At 39.9% G+C, this 22,050-nt stretch overlaps 1 protein-coding gene across 2 annotated transcripts in view; it reads right to left on the bottom strand.

Annotated features, from left to right (window-relative positions):
- SLC24A3 (solute carrier family 24 member 3) overlaps positions 1-22,050 on the bottom strand; it is a 241,088-nt gene that overhangs the window by 24,690 nt on the left and 194,348 nt on the right. The window contains exons 7-11 of one of the 2 annotated variants that reach the window (XM_060774095.2): positions 12,411-12,485; positions 8,757-8,782; positions 7,017-7,070; positions 5,326-5,471; positions 663-823 (exon numbers count right to left, since the gene is read on the bottom strand). In XM_060774095.2, coding sequence (XP_060630078.2) covers positions 663-823; positions 5,326-5,471; positions 7,017-7,070; positions 8,757-8,782; positions 12,411-12,485 — 462 coding nt within the window. The remainder of the gene's footprint in view (positions 1-662; positions 824-5,325; positions 5,472-7,016; positions 7,071-8,756; positions 8,783-12,410; positions 12,486-22,050) is intronic. The other variant, XM_060774094.2, reaches the window with a different exon arrangement.

The following is a 22,050-nucleotide window of genomic DNA, read 5'->3' as shown; positions in this document are numbered from 1 at the left end:
CTAGGCAGTGTCCCCTGAGGATTTGCTGTTCCCTTCTTTCTCCACACAATGTAGGTAAAACCTTCTAATCTCTCAGTACCAGAGTTCCTCCTCCACCCTGCCGGCACAATTTGTGTTCTTCTCTGCATGTGATCCAGCCCAAAATATGGCTCATTCAGGTATTTCTTTGTCTGCCATGTATTTACCCTCAGGATATTCACATGAGAAACGGAACATAAATCTGTGCCACCCTCAGGCCCGTAGCCAGGATTTCGATTCGGGGGGGGGGGTGAGTTTCGGGGGGGGGGGTCTGAGTGAAAGAGGGTCTACCCTAGCAAACCTTTTGTATAATTACCCCAATACCCCCATGCATATGGGATATATTGAGCATGGTGATCAGATCATGATATGAATAAACATAACAGTTTAAATAACGCACCAGTAAGGCCCACCATGAGAATTTCGGGGGGGGGGGGGGATGAAGCCCCTCAAGCCCCCCCCCCCCCCCCCGGCTACATGCCTGGCCACCCTGATATGAAAATGTGGGCCACCCAAACTGTGGTGAGAGGAAGAGGTAAAGTATAAGATACAATTAATCTCAGATTCTTAGTAAGATCAGACCTTTCAAAAGTGCTCTAGTTTATAGCTGAATCAAGGAAGGAGATGGACAAAACAAAATGTACCTCATTGATCAACATACGACTAGCCATGGAGAGTCGGGTTCTGGGAGGAAAGTGACTTGTTATCATTATTCGGAGGCCAGCTTCTGAAAAGGAAAGCTGGTGTGGATATGCAGACAGCAGTTCATCCACCATGATCACAGATGCTTTGCGGTGGTAATTTCCTAAAGATAATTAAGAGAGTCGAAGTTTGAACCATAAGATCTTTCTTCCAAATGTCTACTGTATATGTTTGTTCCCTCACATTTATTTATCTTTAACAACCATTTAATTTGCCCTAATTTTTAGGAACATGTGATTTTAAAAAATGTGAACCAGCAGTATATTATTTTTCACATACCTTCTGCTAGTATATTCAATTTTTTTGCAGAACTGAATCCTATTGGTAGTCCCAACTAAAGTGGACTTCTTGAATCAGTTGTTGAATGGTAAGATAACTGAACTAGACCTATTGAATCAGAAAGAATCAGCCTTTCCAAATCTTACTGCTTTAAATCTATGCAAATTTTACTGATTCAAGAGGTCTACTTTAGTTACGACTACCACTGGGATTCAGGCTGTAAATTGCCAGAGTAGGAGTCCTCAACATTTTTAAGCTGTTGGGTTGGGGTGGGCGGACTATAGTTTGAATAAGGCATGATCAAATTCCTATGTACACACTGCACATATCTTATTTGGAGTGCAAATAAAAAAACATGAAAGAACAATACAATATTTAAAATGAAGAACAATTATAACCGACATATATTTACCAATATTTCAATGGAAAGTGTGGGTCTGCTTTTGGCTAATGAGATAGTCAAGGTAATTAAGATTGTTGTTGTTGTGTGCCTTCAAGTTGTTTCAGACTTAGGGTGACCCTAACTCTAAAGTTTACGGTGGGGGCTGGGTAAATGACTTTGGAGGGCTGCATCCGGCCCACGGGCCTTAGTTTGGGGACCCCTTTGCTAGAGAGATGGAGCTGTACCAAGAGTCCAATGCTAGACATTCATCATTACTTAGCCGATGGTTTGTTGACCGAAATAAAGGCTACTGACTGACTGACTACATTAATCATGAATAATTTCCACTTTTATCAACAGGACCCTTCCTATTAAATTATATAGGACTGCAGTGGGGCAGGGGGTGGCCCCACATTTTATCTCAGCTATAAACTCACAACTTGCCTTTTGGCATGTCACTAATATATCCTACTCCCCAGTCTGGAAGATTTATAGATGACTTTCCAAGTAGGACTCAGAAATGTGGGATGGTGGTCGGTCTCTCTCCCCACCCCCCTCCAATGGTGAGGCTGGCTACAGTCACAAAATTGACATTTACCTTGCCATTGGAGGTCCAGCAACCTTCTGGTGGTACTTGTGAAGGCTGCTAGACCCCCCGAGGGTAAGGAAGATGCCCACGTTGTGGCTGCAACACAGTGACATGTCGGGGGGGGGGGGGGAGAGAATAGGCTGGGCAAAAGAAAGTTCCTGAGAGTCCCTGTGGGTAACAAAGCCAGGCTTTATGGGCCAGTACAGAAGGGCTCTTCATTTCACACTGTGGGGAAAATTTTATACGGTTGAGCAGTAGTAGATTTCTCAGTGTTGCTGCCAGAAAAACATGATAGATAACATATTTTCCTTCTTTTAAAGATATGCAGTTAGTGTAACTCATTTGTGTTGGTGGCACAAGCTGGTGGGTGCCATGTTTTCTGCTGTCATCTAAGTGGCAACATGATGGAGCACTGTTCTAAAAGGAGTTCTGGGGAAACTGTGACTGCCACCTTCTAGCCTTATGTTTATGTTTTGCTTGTCTAAACTGATTTATTTCTTCCATCCGGCTAAGAAAGATGAGGAAAACTTTTAAGAACAGGCACTAAATCTGCTCATATTTCAAAGCATGGGTTCAGTTAGTAGCTTCAACTGAACAACATGATTTTATGTCAAGCCACTTTGAGTTCCCTTTGGGAGAGATAAAGTGGGGAAATATTATTATTACTATTATTATTATTAATAATAATTATTATAATAATAATAATTATAATTATAATGATAATACCAACAACTATCTACTCTGACCAGTCATTAAAACATTCAATAAATACTCCTAGCAATTAAAAAATCTTCAGCTGGAGGTGAAAAGACTTGACCCAAGAATAAGGACTAGGACCAGAAACACAACTGTAAAGGCATACTCTAAAACTAGTACCTTGAAGTTTATTTTGGAAGTACTGTAAACCAATACAATTTTGCCAGATGTAGGCCTATTTTTCACACGGTATCAGATTACCACAGACAACACAAGTGTAATCTTGTCTAAGGAAGAACCATTCCCACTTGAGTAAGAGAAGTCCACTATTAGGCTATTCTGTAGATCTTTACATGCATTATTATGAATGATTGAACATAACTTTCCATTGACACTGATATAGTGCAGCATTCAATTCTAATCATGTTGTAATATGTTGTTTGGGCTTGGCCTCATGTAAGCCGCCCTGAGTCCCGGTGGGGGAGATGGTAGCAGGGTATAAAGATTGTTGTTGTTGTTATTATTATTATTATTATTATTATTATTATTATTATGCAAGAGGAGTTGCAATCTATCAATATTTGATTCAGAGTTAAAAACAAGACATGTATTGCCATGTTGCATCATAATATGAGACCTAAAACAGATTTGTAAAAGATATCTTGACATCTGGTTAACACATTTTATAAAGAAGAAAGATAAAGATTTAACTAACTGCAAAATACTTTTAAAATTGCTGAAAAAGACAACTCCAGTCTATTACATTTACAAAAATTAAGACCAATTAAACAATCTTATCTAGCTGATTACTCCTCCCTCCCACCCGTCGCACCTTCCTGACCTCACATCACCTTTATAGGCAGCTAGAATTGTTTTCTTTGCTGATTGCTGATTGCCTATAATTATGGACTTTTAAGGTCTGTTATATCCATCTGCATGCTCACTGCCTTGTAGGAGAGAGACAAGATGCTTACCTGTAACTGTAGTTAACTGAAAGTTCATCTACACTGTAGAATTAATGCCATTTGAGACCACTTTAACTTCCATTGCTCATTGAAATGGAATCATGAGAGCTGCAGTTGTATGAAGTCTTTAGTCTTCCCTGCCAATGAATTCTGGTGTCTCACTAAAATACAACTCTCATGATTCCATAAAATTGAATCATAGCAGTTAAAGTGATATCACACTGCATTAATTCCCTAAGTGGTGCTACAAATGCTCTTAATAATTTGAATGGTTTAGACACATCTGGAAAAGTCTGTCCCTTGGTTGGCAGGCCCATGGTTCAGTACTGATGAAAACAAAGACTAGGTGCAGATAAAGGTGTTTTAGGAAATTGAACATAACTTAAGAGAGATCTTATACACACTTTTAAAAATCCTATCGTCACCTCCTATCACATAGATTTTGAAAGCTTCTAAAATTTATTTATTTACACCCTGTCTTTCTCCAAGCATGGGACTGAAGGTGGCCTACAACAAATTAAATATACAAAACCTTCAAAGTGGATTACCAGAGTCTAAATTCTGATGACTCTGTACACCAAGGGCAGTACTCCTTCTTTCAAGTTATATTCAGGTCTCTAAAAAGACTAACAACAGATACTATTCGTTGCCATCAGACTGAGTTTACAAACTCTCCGATCTAAAATTCGGAGCTTTGAATTCTCTCTGAACTTTCTCTCTCTCTTTTAAATACATGTTTGGGATTCCCCATCCGTTGTAACAAAAGGAACTATAGGTAACTGCAATCCAAACTAATCCTGATTTTGATCAGACCTCTAGTACTATTTTACAAAGACGTAAGGAGTCCAAAGCACAGGATTCAAAGATGTAATTATAGTGATGCTATGCCTGCCTTCAATTACTGAATTATTGACCCACTAGACCAGAGGTTCCTAATCTTTTTTGAGTCGCAGCCCCATTAAAAAAAATTAAAATAGGATACATGGAAACACAACAAAAACAGTTTTTTTCAGTATAATATACAGGCAGTCCCCAACTTACAAACATCTAACATACAAACTACTCATAGTTGAGACCAGGAGTGAGACAACAGGAAGTGAGAGAAGTCTACTCTAGGAAGGGAAATTCACTCCTTGAAGAGTTATCATAGGGAAAAAGATGTCTCCACTGAAGCTTTCTCACCAATCCGTGTTTCTACAACAAGCCATATTTTTCATAATTCAGTATCACAGGGATTGAAAGTGAGGTGAAATCTTCTGAACAAGGGCACATAAAGCAAAACAAACATCACTGGGGTGTTAACCATTCCCCATGCAATCCAAAGCTGTGTGTATGTGTGCATATATACACGCACACATTTTTGGCTGGAGTGCCACTTAAAAAATGTACCTGTTCCAACTAACAAACAAATTCAACTTAAGAACAAATCTCCAGAACCTATCTTGTTCGTAACTTGGGGATTGCCTGTAATTCAAAATAATGTTAACTTACAACATATTTAATGTGAAAATTGACATAGTAATCCATTAACAAGCTAAAAAAAAATCATAGCTCACCACTGCCTGCGGTTTGCTGTGGGCTCACCACTACCTACAGCAAACCCTTTATGACCCCTTTCGGGTTGTGACCCATGGGTTAGGAACCCCTGCACTAGACTATCCAGCAAAATTCTACAAGCAAACATTGTGACTTACTGGAACAGTTACCTTTCTTTAGTAATACCACTGTAGCATCACAATTGCTATTGTCATCCATCTCTGTGTTATTTGCTAATCCATTCACCATATTTGTTGCATTCTTTGTCCTCCTTTCAAACAGATGTTGTAGATTGGAATTAAACCTGTACAAAGAGAACAAGAGATTTCTGCTTGATAGTTTCCTAACAAATAGGCATCCTAATATACCTATGTCTTACTCCAGGCGTTTTGGCAACCTAGGGGCTTTGATAGTTAACAAGAGTTGTATTAAAAGAAGTTTCAGAACCTCTTGAAATCGAAACAGGAAAGATTGAATTCATGCGTTTGTTTTATTTTAAAGAATTGTCTACACTGGCTTTTTATTTTAAAAAACAAACAAACCTAGGCCAGTTAACACTTATTGTATATTAACACTCACAAAATATTCCTCCTTCCCTTCCCCTTTTTCATCAAAGTTACCAAAATACGGGCCATAGTTCACATAAGTGAACCTACTATATTTTGTCCACATCTCACTGTTTCTGCTATACAGAATCTTGAGAGATATGTCAAAATGTGAGTCAAAAGGAAGCAATGTCAAGATCTATAATATAGCCTCCATCAGAACTTACAACCCAATGGTTTGGATGCTTCAGCTCCTCATGGAGCTCAGTTGAACTAGAAATTGGCTTGCCACCATTTGATATCATACTGTTCCCTGCTTAATTTTCCCATGGGAAATAGGGCGCAGTGGCACATAGCAGAGCAAAAGTTATGTTATTCTGTGGCTGTGTAGACAAATGAATGCCTATGTGATTTTATGTGATTTTATGGTTGGAAACCGGTCTGAGTCCCTCAAGAGAGGTGACTATTATTCTGTGGCTGTGTAGACAAATGACTATTATTCTGTGGCTGTGTAGACAAATGAATGCCTATGTGATTTGTATGTGATTTTATGGTTGGAAACCGGTCTGAGTCCCTCAAGAGAGGTGAGAAGGTCGGTATACAAAACTTTTAAATAAATAAATAAATAAATAAATAATATAGGGGCAATGCACTTTAGATCTGGGTCCAGCTCTGTATATCTTGAAATTGAGGGGATTGAGTGCCAGTGTGTCACTCAATGGGAGAGCCCTGGCTGTTTCAATGGCAGTCAAGGCAGCTCTATCTGTAAATCCTCAACTTCAAAAAAATTGCCTTGTTTGTCACATAGTAAGAAGGTCTTGGCAAGGTTGGTGCTGTTCTTCATCCTTTCCTTGTCCCTGGAATCTGACCCTTCATCTGCTTTGGAAACTTTCTATTGATTTCCAATTTGCTTGCTTCTCCCTATCCTTGGGCTCTAACTATGCAACCCCCAGGATCTTTAATAAACCCTGATAACATCAGGAGTTGTCCCAGCTTCTGTTTACTCTGTGATGATTTTGTGGTTCCTAGCTATGGGATCACAGCCCAAATCTGAAGGGAGTAAAGACATCCTTCATGTAAAGGAACACTCGCATTTGTGATAAAAAGGAATCGAGCAAAATTTTCAATACTTACGAAGTCAAATGATTATACAAATAATGTTATTCTGGTAAGACTGTGTAGAAAACAGGGGCTTGAGCAAGACCCACTGATTTTCCCGTTTATCTTTTCCCAATTGGAATGTTATAAATAACCATTTCAAAGTATCCTTGAACAATAACCACACAAGGATATATCACACTTACTTCATGATGAGAATGTAGACGACATACATCAGCACTAAAATTAAGGACTCCCACCTGCAACCAAACCAAATTCATATTTATTGAGTGTTTTGCATAGTTTTAATCTGTATTACTTTATGCCAGTGGTTCCCAACCTTTTTTTGACCAGGGGCCACATTGACCAGAGACCACTCTCCAATATTAGTACCAAAGGGGTTATGAATCGTTTTTGGTCAACTTAAGATTTGGTTTGGTTATTTGCAGTGCTGATTCAAAAAAACTGCGTTGGATAGACCACATCAGCTCTAGTTTCTGATACAGAACACATGCCATCCAGTAGTTGCCATCTGCTCGCCCACAGAAAACCATATTTAATAAACCTCGGCACTATAAAAGACCAGTCACTCTTGTTGCAACAGTGTAGTAAAAGTGAGGCCACGGATCACATTTTAGTTCTTGTGGATCACTGGTAGTCCACAGACCACAGGCTGGGAACCACTGCTTTATGCTGATAACCACCCTGAGTCTCTTTTTTGAGAGAGGCAGAAGAAAAACAACAATAATAATGATAATAAGCCAAAGTATTCAATGTACGATTGGTTGGAAGATAGACAACAATGACAGAACCAATTTCTTCTTTTCACAAGTAGTCAGAGAACACAAAACAGTTTGAAACTATGGAATAGTCCATCAAGCACTCTCATTTACTTCCTTTAGAAATAACTCTTATGTTCAGTTCTAATTCTTTGTTGCAGCCTTTATGACTATGCCTCTAAATTCACACTTGGAGATAGCTAACATCTTACAATTCTTTCTCTTCTCTGGCCTTATCATTATGAAGAGGAAGGTAATGGAGCTCAAGGAATGAATGTATTTTTTGTCATATACTTGGAATTGCTATATCTTGTTCCCTACTAAAATACTACTTTCTGCTATACCTCTATAGGTGACTAGATGAAGATAGACTTTTCAGAACCTTCTTGATTCAGTTTCTTCTATCCCACTAGCTACTCATAGTTTGGTTGTACAGCTTCATACCAAACAGCAGACACACAGAGCTAAAGGAGATCATTCACAATGTGGTGGGAATAATCACATAACCAACAGTTACAGTAGACAGTTGCAGTAGTTATGGCTGGTATGGAGATTATTCTTTTAACACTGATGGCTCTAATGACTTGCTAGTCTCTTTGAACCACAATAATGACAGCATGAATATGTATGTCCCATCATTTAATCTACTTTCGCTACTTTTATCCTGGAAGTAATGTTCAAGGCTGGCCTTATCATTAGGTGGAGTAAGGCAGTCACCTTAGGTGAAAGGTGAGAGGTAGAAAGTTGCCTGAGGGAAGAATAGAGGGCCAAGTAGAGTAGCCATCTCTGAACTTCCTATGCTAGTCAGCTGCCATCAAGTGTTGTGGATGGAGGATGCTTTTCCCAACTGGCTTTCTGTACATGAAGTGGAAGGGGTGCAGTTTTGTTCATCCCATGCGGAAAGATGTCTTGTATGGGCCTTGGCAATGCTCATGTATCCACCCTACTTACACAAGTTCAATACACTCTATGGAAGTTGACATGGGTGTGAAGCATGAACAGCCTAAAATGAAAGTGCCAAAGAAGAGGTGTTCACTAATAACTCAACATTTCTTTTAAACACATGCCAGTCTATTATCTAGGTTTCTTGTAGAGCAGGCACTTGGTCCCTCAGTAGGTTCTTTTCTCTTACTTCTGTTAATAAAAAATGACAGAATTTTTACTTACCAAGTAACCATTTCATCATAAATAAACTGTGGAGAAAAATTTAAATGTTGTATTAATATGTAAAGCAAGCCATATTTTAATTAAAAGAAGCAAAAACATAAATATAATGTTACGTTTTGGAATTACATTTCCTAAGGACAAATGCCAGAAACAAAAGATGGGTTAAGTAGGGTTAATGCTATTGGTTTGTGTGTGTGTGTCCTCTGAGTAAAAGTCTAAACTTTAATGAGCTAACCATAGTGTTGAAACTATTTGGGATCAAGAGGGTTTTCAGGACCATGGATAGCTATTTAAAATTCAGACTAAAGCAACACAACAGATTCATCATCCCACTTATACGGGCACGATCATGCTTCCAGGGTTGGTTTTATACCTAAGGCACGTGGCACTGGGCTAGAGCTCTCTTAGAATGAAATCAACTGAACCAACATGCTTCACACTGACATCACTCAAACTCCCAATTAAAGATAAATTTAAAGCCTGAATGCAGTCCTCTGCACTCAGGCTTTAAATGGATTTCCATGCCCAAAAGCAGTCGGCAGTGCCAAACCATCAGAGACACCAAAGAGTTGAGTGGTATAGAAAGCAAGTTACCATACCAATACTTCTAATACACTGGGGACCTGGGATCAGAATCCAAGACACATTGACTTCTTAATAGCTGTGGGGTAGTTAAGAGCAATTGGATTGCAGGAGTGACACAGGAGGTAAGGTGATTTAGATTACGAAAATGGAATGGAAAGTACTAACTGGGCCACTCTCATTTAATTTCCACTCTCTACAGTTGCTTTTCTGAGGAAATGAAATTTCTGCAAAATCTGTAATGTGCCCAGACATGCTGAAGAGTCTCATTCAACAATCAACCATGCAGCTGCAATAACTTCTGCATAGGCTGTCCTTACTTGATCATTATTTGCATCTGAACACATACTAAATGGTGGAATTCTATGCCATTTCAGACCATGCCAACAGGTATATATGTTTCAATGTATGAACATACAAACACAATGTAAGTGAGCACATCAGAGGTACATACTGCTTTGCTCTAATACATTTAGAAAAAATTGTATGTGTGCATGCACACCCATGTCTGCATGTCTGCATATGCACACACACACATAAACAGGGTTGATGATTGAAATGTGCAAAAGCATTTAAAATGTAAATGCTTAGCTGGCATATAATTCTAGCACTTTATTCTACATAATACAGGCAATCCCCAAGGTACGAACAAGAAAGGTTCTGTAGTTTTGTTCAAGTTGAATTCGTTTGAAAGTTGGAACAGGTAGATTCTAAACCACTGGATGAATTGACACCAAATTTGGACTCAAGACACCTAACAATCCAATGTATGTCCTTCACTCAAAAAAATTGATTTTGTCATTTGGGAGTTGTAGTAGATGGGATTCACCTACAATCAAATACTGCAAGGGTTTGGTGGGCAGTGTCCTTTGGTTTTGGAGTTGTAGTTCACCTACATCCAAAGATGACTGTGGACTCAAACAATGATGGATCTGGACACTGGTGGAGTTTGAGGGAAATAGAATCTTGACATTTGGGAGTTGTAGTTGCTGGGATTTATAGTTCACCTACAGTCAAAGAGCATTCTGAACCCCACCAACGATAGAATTGGGCCAAACCTCCGACACAGAACCCCCATGTGGGCCACAGCAACGAGTGGCAGGGGATGGCTAATGTGTGTGTATGTGTGTGTGTGTGTGTGTGTGTGTGTGTGTGTGTGTGTGTGTATGCATGCATGCATGCATGCATGCATTGGATAGCATAGGGAAGGGTTAACATGCCTGTGGTGTTTCTTTTGCACTCTTTTTCTTTGTTCAACAGATTTCCCCTCACTTTCCCTGTGATAAAAATTTGGTTAGTTGTGGAAACAAGGATTAGTGACAAAGCTTCTATGGAGGCACCTTTTGTCCATGATAACTCTTTCAGGAGTGAATTTCCCTTTCGAAGGGTAAATTTCTCTCACTTTGTGTTCTCTCACTCCTGTTCTTAGCTATGAGTTATTTGTAAGTCAGATGTTTGTAACTTGAGGACTGTCTGTATATGCATCATTCCTCCAGGCAGGACACTTTCCTGGAATTCAAGGAAAGGAATGCTTTTCTTTTACAGTCACCACTAGGTTGCACTCATATGCTGTGCCTCAGCATTCCTTTTTCTTCGTCACCCATCTTTGTCTGCAATGATCAGCGGCAAATGAAGTAGCCTGGCACATTTAGGAGGAAATACTTGCACTGTCACCCTTCTAGCCTTCTATTTTTTTCTGCCAGATTGGGCAGGAGGAGAGGGAGCCACGCATCTGCTTTTCTGCTGGCTCTTAGCTGTCACTGACAACTACAGGCCTCATTATGAAGCAGCTTATAGTCAAGGACACATGTTTCTGCTACAATAGGGTGTCAGGGCAAAATGTGACAATGCAATGTCAGGCAGAAAGAATGCACTTCTTCCTCAGGTTTTACTGCCCTACTTCCTGCCAGTCCAAATTGGTTGAATACCACTACAACATGACATTTTATATTATATGACAGCTGAGAAAGAGTGGTAACCTTCCTGTATTGTACTCAGCCTAAGAGGGGATGATTAGTTGCTGCTATAAATGGGGACATGGTCCAAAACAGCCAGCGTGAGCAATTCCACATGAAGCTATAACATTCATTTATATCATTAGCACTATCATCATCGTTGTTGTTGTTGTTGTCTTCCACCACCTGAAACTCTTAAGTCTTTGTGGCTCCTATACATCAAGACACACTTCCCCATTGAGCCATGGAGTTGTGAAGCAAACGGAGAAATCCAAAGAAGGAGAAAAGGAGCTGTTATTGAGCCAAGAGGGAAAAGGATGCCCGAGGCAAGGGAACACCCACCTGCCTGAATTATCTGGCTTGCTGCCATGATTCATTCGGTTTATTTTTAACTCAGTGCCCCTGTCCTAGCCAAATCGTGCTATCAGTGCCATACAAGAATAAATGCAATTATTTCAAAACAATATGAAATATTATTTGATAACATTACTGCAAAAATGCAAATAAATGTTAATCCAATACTAAAGTAAATATAAATGGATAAGCACTGACCCACAAGTTCATGAGCAGTCTCTTCCAGTGAAAAATCACATTATGGAGCCAAGAAGTGAACTGAAATCAAGTTCTGTACTTTCATCACAGGCTCAAAGGACACCTGAAAGTACACCAGGGACTACTGACTGCCCTCAGACCACAGTTGGGCAGCCACCATAAATAAAAATTCTGCTGCTTTCCATAAGTGAATGTATGCTTCCTGATTATGTATGTTCTTTAAAAAAAAGGTGGGCACCTGCAAGTTTTCACTCCCCCCGTGGACTGTGCCCAAAAATCGATTTGCTTGGAAATTAAACAAGAAATAATGCCTGGTTTCCATTTCCAGTCATTTTTCTTTCTAGTTTTTGGTTAATTTGGTGCCATTCCTCTCCCGCTCCTAAATTTTTGAGGGAAGTGTGGGTTTGGGGGATCTTCCTCAATTTGCTACCTCTAGATAGTTCAAACTGCAACTCTCCTCAGCTTTGAATATTGACAACATTAGCTAGGACTTGTAGTTTAACACCTTGGGAAGGAATCCCATTGTGGGCAGCAGGTGACAGGAGATGAAACATGGAACACTTACCAAAATAAGTGCAATAATAGAACAGGTATAGTACGACGAATCCCTCATGAGGCTCCAGGATGACAGTGCAACAACCTGAGGAGGCAAAGAAAAGGAGTATGAATTATCATCTCTCCACTCCAAGAGTCACATTACTAACATGCTGCAAGAAATAGCTATTTGTCTTCTCCTGAGAAATGGAGGATTTTATATACTCATCAACGATATACTATTCTGTTAGGAGAAATCCATTTCCTAACATATTTTTAGGATTCTGAAAATGTTTTTTTTTTCTTTCAGAAGAAGTGTAACTCTGAAGTAAGATGATTGTATTCTCTGTAAGGAATTAATAATCAGCCTTTATTTATGGAGATAGAAAATTATTGTGGAAAGGCCCATTATAGTCTAACAGTGGCATGATTTTCATTTAAAAATTATTATACCTATGATGTTAAGGCAAGTTTGGATATGCAACTGACTAGGGCATCTGCAGAAACCACAAACTTTACAGCAGTGCCCACTTCTCTTCAGTGGCTTTTAAAACAGACCAGACTTGGGGTAGTGGAGGATCAAACAGTGATAGCCCAGTAGGGCTGATGTAGTCTTAGCCTGGCTGGACTATGTAGACTCTGACCTGTCACCACAATAGGTTCAGGAGGGTTCATATAGTTGCCTTTGGTGTCAGTCCCGAGCATTTCTGCTCCAGACAGGCTCTGGAATGACCGACCAAATTCATAGGGCAAGGCATCATAGTAAGTCAGGCTTTCAGCAAACTGAAATACAATATATTTCTTCTTGTGTACAATCATCACCAACAAAGCCTTTCCGCCAAATTCTTTACAAGTGACAAAGAATTCAGGGTGTGCATATGATGTTCTGTTTCATGGCATAAAACAAGAGATTCCCCCTCTTAATTTTCTGTATGTAATGCATGATTACATCAATCCAGGCATTCAGTGATAGGCAGCAGCCTGAAAGAGAATTCTCTCTTAGCTTTATGATCATTTCAGGCAGAGCTGTGGCTGTACTATGACTATATGTTCTTATGTATGTCTTCAAGTCACCTGTTGACTTCTATTGATCTCATGAATTCTACAGGTTTTTCTTAGGCAAGAAATACTCAAGAGATGACTTTGCCAATTCCTTCCTCTGAAATATAGTTTACAGCACCTGGTATTCACTGGCAATCTCTCATCCAAATATGCTGAATGTGCATTGCTTCCAAGATCAGAAAGGATATAATGCCTTTAGGGTATTTAGGCCTCTAGCCAAGAAAAAAAAATAGAGGATTGACTGTCACCCTGCTGTAGACATGACATATGTCTTCAACTCTTTAATAGCAGTGTTCAGAAAGCTAATCTATACTCAACCAAATACTATGATGGCAGAATGATGAGGTCATATTATATGTCTCTTTAACTGGGAGGATGGCATATTGAATGCTGACTAGGGTTGCTGGGTAAATTCCAGAGCAGGGCTCCTGTACTTTTAATATGTGACAAGCAACACCTGTTGAAATTACCCCTTCTACAAAACTACCCACATATTATAATAGTAGCCATTGCAGAATAGTCGCAGCCCTCTTTTTAGACTTTACAATTTCACACATAATAGTTGCATCTCTGCCTGCAGTCAAGGCAAGGCTCATAGCTCTTACCAGCAGGTGAATGGGCAGATTCGCAGCTATCGGGTTCCCCATATCTGGCTGGTAAGGGAAGCCCCATAGCTGCAAAACATTTTTACCGCTTAATAGTCGCACCCCCTTCCCTCCAAAAAGGGGGGGGGAGAAGTGTGACTATTATGTGGTGAAATATAGTTTTATAGATATAGGCGCCCTGCGCCAATATTTCACTTGGCAATCGTATCACTGACATAAAATCCATACAAGTTTTGAAAAATCTGTCTTCTGGGAACCATTCTATTCTTAGAAATTTTGTTACCTCATTCTGATCCCATTCCACTGCTGGCCCTGATATTGCAGCTGGCATGCACTCAATTACGAGTATTTGCAAAACTGTTTGTTGCCTGTATGTGTTTTCACACTTGTATGCTTGCAAAAGTACCAAGAATTTTCCTGTCAGATTCACGGTGTTATTCTTTAACAAAATCATGCATTTGGCAGAGATCCCCAGAGAAAATTATTTCATTTATGTGATTCAGCAACTTTTTTGAAGGTTTTCAAACAGAGGCTGAATGGCCATTTGTCAGGGGTGCTTTGATTGTGCTTTTCCTGCATGGCAGACGGTTGGACTGGATGGCCCATGTGGTGTCTTCCAACTTTATATTCTATGATTCTATGATTCACTAGTTCCAGCTAAAAGCCGGCTGATGGCGGAACTACATGACAAAGTTTGGAATTACAGCATTATACAACATTACATTTATTTTTCCTTTCTGCAACCGCCAGAACATTGAGCTAAGTACTCTATGGGCTATGACCTTTTTGAGAGGGAGTGTTGTCTACTAAAACGAACACACCCAAAACCATTTACAGAGAAGGAATCTCATATAAACAAGCAGGTTAACAGAGATCAAAGACTGGGCCATTTTGCATTTCTTGTAGTTGGTAAAATTAAAGCTTAAAAGATTAAGAGCCATGCAAACAAACTGGGTAGGAAAACATACCAAAATATATCTTAATCTTTTTGAAAAAAATATGCATTTCTTTAACAATTCATTCTTTTTTGTACTAGATCAGGTAGGAAAGCTTAAGCTTGTGCGTAGTGATCAGGTTTGGCCAAGGTTAATCGCAACTTTGCAACAATTATACTGAAAAGAAAAGAGATATGTTTTTGAGGCAAAATAGTCTTCCAGACTAGTGAGGTCTGTCTATGTTTAGGGGTATAATATGATAATCTAATTCTTTCACAAATTGTCCTTCAATTCCCAAGTCATGTCTAATTGGTACTAGCAATATGGTTGGAGGATGTGGAAGTTTCCCCTCTAAAGGACTCTAGATAGGCAACAAGAGCTTCCTCCAGCACCAATGGAGGATTTATTTCTTATTGAAACAAGGGGATATTGTTTTTGCTTGTTACGACATCGTTTTGGCTCCCTCTTGCAAGATAGCAAAAGGGTTTTTTTTTGTGTTCTCAGTCAGAGTACTTGCACCAGCAAGAATTGAGTTTGTCGGGCTTTAGCACAGTAAGTTAAACCATCAGCTGCAGGAAAAAAAAACTTGCCGATCGAAAGGTTGACAGGGTGGGGTGAGCTTCTAACCATGAGCCTGGCTTCTGCTGACTTGGCAGTTCAAAAACAGCAATGAGTAGATAAATAGGTACCACTTTGGTGGGGAGGTAATAAAAGGTACCCAAGCGGACATGTCGGCCAATTCAATCAGGACAGCGTCTAAGGACAACAAAGCTCATAGGTGTGGAAAATGGAGCGACAGCACACACCCCTCCCCCGTAGCCAGACTCAAAAATGCTCCAGATGCCAAAGATGGGAAAAGATGGGTGGCATTTCATTCTGTTTATGTACTGTCTGTCTTTGTTAATTGTATAATGGTATTAATGTTTGCCATATATGTGTACTATAAGTTCCTTTAGGGAGATAGGATGGAATATAAATAAATAAATTATTATTATTATTATTATTATTATTATTATTATTATTATTATTTTACTGACACAAAAACACAATATGTCACAGAAAACGAGAGATGTATGCTGGATTTCTTATCACAAACTCACAAGTCGAACACTTCCCAAGTTGTCTAGAACTGTGTGATGTATTTTTGAATGATGTGTGCAGATCCAAGTAAGGTGGCCTTTTGCAGTTGAGAGATCATGATTTTGTCGATGTTTATTGTTTCCAAATGCCGGCTAAGATCTTTTGGCATGACACCCAGTGTGCCGATGACCACTGGGACCACCTGGACTGACTGATGCCAGAGCCTTTGCTGTTCGATTTTGAGGTCCTGATAAAGGCTGAGTTTTTTCTGTTGTTTTTCCTCAATGTAACTGTCACCTGGTATGGTGACATCAAAAATCCAAACTTTGGTTTATGATCCCACCACTTCTTTGCTGCTGGCAGTTGGTACTTGTGACATAAGTTCCAGTGAATCATCTGGGCCACAGAGTTGTGTCTTTGTTTGTAGTCCGTCTGTGCAATTTTCTTGCAGCAGCTGAGGATATGGTCCATGGTTTCATCAGTTTCCTTGCACAGTCTGCATTTTGGGTCATCCGCTGATTTTTCGATCCTGGCCTTAATTGCATTGGTTCTGATGGCTTGCTCCTGGGCTGCAAGAATCAGGAGGCCTTCTGTCTCCTTCTTCAAGGTTCCATTCATGAGCCATAACCAGGTCTTCTCCTTATCGACTTTTCCTTTAATTTTGTCAAGGAACTGCCCATGCAATGCTTTGTTGTGCCAGCTGTCAGCTCTGTTTTTAGTGCAGTTTTCTTGTACTAGTTCTGTGTCTACTGTGCTTTGAAAAGTTTCTGATTATTGACTTCAATTAAAGCAGGTTCTTGGCTTTCCTTGACATATTCTGCCAAGGCGTGTTTTCTTCTTCGACTGCTTGTTTTACTTGTAATAGTCCTCTGCCACCAGAACTTTCTAGGCAGATAGAGCTGGTCAACATCACTGCAAGGATGTAGTGAATTATGAATGGTCATGAGTTTTCTTGTTTTTCTGTTATTGCTTTTCTATTATTATTATTATTATTATTATTATTATTATTATTATTATTATTGGGTGCACAAACTTGAGTGAATAGTTTTTACACAATGATTGACAGGGATGGAATAAGTCACTTGCATCTTTTTCTTTGAAAATCCTGTCCTTCTGTGCTCACTGAGTGTGTCTGCTTTGCTCCACAAAAAGAAAAAGATCTAGTTTTTCACAGAGAGATCTTACACAAATGGCAGAAAGGCTGGCAACAAATAAAGGACTTGTTCTCATGCAGGAACTGAGAACCTTACAAGTGTTGCCAACTTCTCAACTTCTCAACTTCTCAACACCTCACTACCTCTGAGGATGCTTGCCATAGATGCAGGCGAAACGTCAGGAGAAATGCCTCTAGAACATGGCTCTATAGCCCGAAAAAACCCACAAGAACCTAGTGATTCCATCCATGAAAGCCTTCGACAATACATCTCAACAGTGTGTTTCAACATGTCTAAAAAGTCAATCTAGAAAATGGAACAAGGATGAGAACACTGTAGAATATTCTTTATTACTCTTTTTTACTGCAAAGAGGAAAAACAGTCGGGACAGGATGTTTAAAATTATTTTTTAACAAGCAGATATCCCTCCCACTGGCTTGCTATGTGATAGGCTTGGTGTGTCTGAGCACTTTCTGAGAACCATCAGAGAAAGTTTTAGATATCACTGAGAAATCATGTTTGGTTCATGATGCCTGAGCAGCAAAAGTCCAACTCTGCACCATTTGGGTTGGTGTAGGTTTTTCCAGTGCTCAACCTCACTACCTCTGAGGATGCTTGCCATAGATGCAGGTGAAATGTCAGGAGAAAAATTGCCTCCAGAACATGGCCATATAGCCCTGAAAAACCTACAACAACCCAGTGATTCCGGCCATGAAAGCCTTCGACAATACATCTCCACCATTTGTCACCCCTTCTTCCTCAAAGTATACTTTTCTGAGATGAAGAGGGACCAGGAAATGTATAAGTAAGTTGGTGCTGACAGCTGCTAGAAAGTTTTGGATATGTAGTTTTGAATGCCTTCCATTTCGTCTTTGGTGCCCTGGAAATGATGCTATCTGGCGATAATGGACATTCTTCCAAGCCTTAAAAATTCAGCCTCTGCCGCTATTACTATCTCAGTTCAGCTGAGAAGGAAGAGCGAGTGGTTAGGGATACAGCAAAGAGCTGAATCGGCTTCATAATGTGCTGCAGAATAATTCTGAACTGGGGTGTATGCTCCCTAATGCCCCTTCCCCCCAAGTTTTAATCTTTATCAAGTGTGGGGGCATTTTTTTGTTTTAAAATGGTACCCGATTCTTATTTTTAGTTAAGATAATGCAATTAACAACCTATTTCCATTCCTATAGTAAATCGCCCTCCATGAGATTACTACATGATGATTGCAAAACTGCTGTTGTGTAATTGCTGTGATATGCCTGTTTGGCTTTAGCAGCCCGGAGGACAGATGGCATATTAGATCAAAAGCCATCTTCCTTGAGCAGTTCTCCTTTCTCTTTGGCCTGATTAACATCACTGTGAGTTTTACGTAAGGATTCCACTGCCATTTACAATACATCTGCTTTATTAACTCTTTTATGTGACTCGGCCTTTCCTTGTACCAAAATCCAAACATGACATTATTCCAGAGTGTCCTAAACAAAGACAGTTTAACTGGCAGGAGAACAACAATAACAACACAACAAGAAGGAAATCGAGGGTGACAGAAGTCATATTTAAACGGAAGTTACAACAGGTACTTCATCTGCTATGTCACCTCAGCTTCAAACTTTACCTAAGGACACAACCCATGGTTCATTTGGACTGCTTTGTAAAAAATTGTGAATGTATATTTTTCAAATTTTACATCTAATTATTATTTATATGAAGTAGCTTCTGGAGCCCCTGGTGGTGCAGCGGGTTAAACCACTGAGTTGCTGAACTTGCTGACCGAAAGGTCGGCAGTTTCCTCACTTATTGCAGGGGTTCCATTCCAGGACCACCCGCAATAAGTGAAAATCTGTGAAGTAGGGATGCCATATTAATTTTAATATTTATACATTATTTTATGTATTATTTTCTTACCCGCGCTTCCTTACCCGCCTCCCGGCCCATCTCAACGGTGCCTGCCTGCCTCCCTGGCCTCTGCAGACCCCTGCAGAGTCTCCGGAGCTACGCAGGCAGCAGCAGGCCAGGGAGGTAGGCCTTCCCCGCTGCGCCTCAGGCCGCCGCACTTCCGGGGTCCCTGGCCTCCACTGGATGTAATATTTTATATTTTAATTAATATTTTCAAAAACCCCTGAAACAGAGTCCGCTAAAAGCGAACCGTAAAGTAGCAAGGGAACACTGTATATAGGGAAAACTGCATCTTACTGCAGTCCAATGAAATGGAATTCTAGGGATTGTGAGTTGCTGGTGTATGTGTTTGTAAATGGGTATGTGAAGTGCACACATGCTTATAGTTTAACATGTCCTCTAATCTAATTATTTTTCAACATGCTATGGAAGGTGCAGCCGTATAACTTCATCCTTCAGACTAATACCAACTTCAAATTGTGTTGACTGCAGACCCAAACACAAAAAGGTACAGTATATTCTGGGGTACTAGATGCCTTTTTAGCCACGTAAAACCTTATAAAATTTTGGAGGTCATCTAGTACGCCGGGTATAAAATTAAAATAATAATAAAATTACAGACTATGGCTGCCTTGGCCTCGGGCTCCCTTCCTCCTCCTCCTCCTCTGCCTTGGCTTATGGTGTCCTCCCAGGCAGGCTCCCCATCCTTCCTTGCTTCCTGGCTGCCTTCTTGCTCAGGCCCAGGCCTCTCCTTTGTTGGCGGTCGGGTCCCTAGGCTGCTTCCCGTGCTGCTCAGGCCACTCTCCTTTCTGTCCAGGCCTTGCGCGAAGTGCCTCTTCTCCTGAAAGACAACGTTGTCTCGTGGGAGAAGAGGCACTTCGCACGAGGTCTGGCCAGAAAGAAGGAAGCAGCCTGCGGAGCACCGGAGCCTGGTTTGGGGAGTCGTCTTAAACGGCGAGTATATCCCCAACTCTCTATTTTGCTCTGTAAAGTTGGGGGGTCATCTTATAGCCCCAGTTGTGTTGTACCCTGGAATATATGGTAAATATGCTACCTAGTGAATGAAGACAATAGTGCAGACATTAAACACAAGAAACATTTCAATTAATTACAAATAAAACATGAATGTATAAAAAGCCACCCAATAGTACTCCTGTGCAAACCCACATTCTCTTCTTAGTATGCAATTTTTTTTACAGATATATAGGTTTCATGGCCTTGGAACTATGGTTCTTACAAACACACATTTTATGTTGTTATTGTTGTTGCAGAAGGTTAATAGTTAATGTCTTGGTGTATGAAAAGACAACAGGTGGTCTAGAAATATTTTAACAATCTAAACAAATAAGGATGTTATTTTGTGGTATTAGTAGAGGACATACATTGTCCCCTAGTCCCCCTCTCACTACCGAATAAAGTTCAAACGCCAGGCTAAGCATTATTAAATATCAAAGCAGTCCCTGCTGACAGCAGGAACAACTGTATCCATTAAGCCTTTTGATATAAAAACATCTGGCAGGCTTTAGAAAACATTAGACAGACTCCAAAACTCGTATGACAATTCCAAGTTATTGGTATTAACATATTTAATATGCATTGTCCCAACGGAACTGTGGCTGATGCAAAGGTTACTATTGTGGTGGCTGGGCCAGCTGGTTGATGAAAAGGAAGACCTTACGTTTCCCCCAACAAAAACCCTGCCTCAAAACTTTTTAGACAAGCCAGAATGTCCTCTCAGGCTCAGCCCACACAACTGCAGTTCAAAATAAACCAGACACAATCAGGAAACCAATAAGGGATTCTAACACTGTCCTCACTAACAAGGTGAGGGTCAACTGATTTGCTTTCACAGCCGCTCTTTACTGTAGAATTACGCTCACTAAGTGTGTTTAATGAGTTGTTCTCCTGGGAGAACTTAGAAATAGTTAGTTAGAAGTAATTACTTGACCTGTAACCTAGGGAGTAATGGGGGCATAACAACTCTGCAAAGTGACATGAGTGCCATGTTCTTGTTTCTTTTACTATAACAAGTAGCATTGCTCGGTGTGTCTAAAACTTGTTTTTGAGGACTTGTATATACACCTGTATATGAGTCGGAGGCAAGTTTGTGAGTCAAAATAATAGATTTTGTTCTCCACTGATTTTTTGACTAAAATTCCTTGGCTTATATATGAGTTTATAGAGTACTTATCCTGACATTTGAATTGAGATACGACTGATGCTCTGCTTTGTTTTTTGCCTCACAAACCAGAGACAAAATCTGCAAAAAATTCCATAGATCACTACTTTCCACAAAGCTGCTTTGAACACAGTTAGTTCTGAATTCAGCAATTTAGAACCGGCTACATTCAATGCCCTATGCTATAATCATCAGAGCAGTTCTACTGTAAAGCCATCATAAGTTAACACTTGGCTAAATTAAAATATTGAAATGGCAATTATAGCAGACACAGTACTTGTTCGGGAATCTTATAGTTATTATAATTAAATGTCATTGCTAGCATGAGATGTTTTAAACAATTCCGTATAGCTTCAATTCTACATCCGCAGCATAGATTAAATATCTGAATACAGACCTATGCCATGCTGAGTTATATGATCCCATCTTACTGAAAAGCCCCTGAAGGCATTCTCTGTAAAACATGTAAGGCCTGTATCACTTTTCATAGTCAAAACAGGGAGAAGGGGAAGGATTGCCTTCTATGCTTGGCAGCATGTTCCTAGATGGCCCTTCCAAGAGGAGGGAATCCCATAGATATGAGGTGGGTCTATAACATGTGTGTATCTAAACATAGATGAGTTGAGAACGCAACTGCAAAAGAATGAATCCACTGAGATAGGCACTACGACTGCCATTGAGAATCAATGGATAAAACAACTTAGGGTTAGGGGGTTAATTTTTTACTATAATTTCCAGACCTATACATTAATACCAAAAGCCA

Source organism: Anolis sagrei, chromosome 4, assembly GCF_037176765.1.
Source record: "Anolis sagrei isolate rAnoSag1 chromosome 4, rAnoSag1.mat, whole genome shotgun sequence".
Lineage (NCBI taxonomy): Eukaryota > Metazoa > Chordata > Lepidosauria > Squamata > Dactyloidae > Anolis > Anolis sagrei.
Note: the sequence above shows the minus strand (reverse complement) of the source record. Positions and strands in the feature narration are given on the sequence as shown.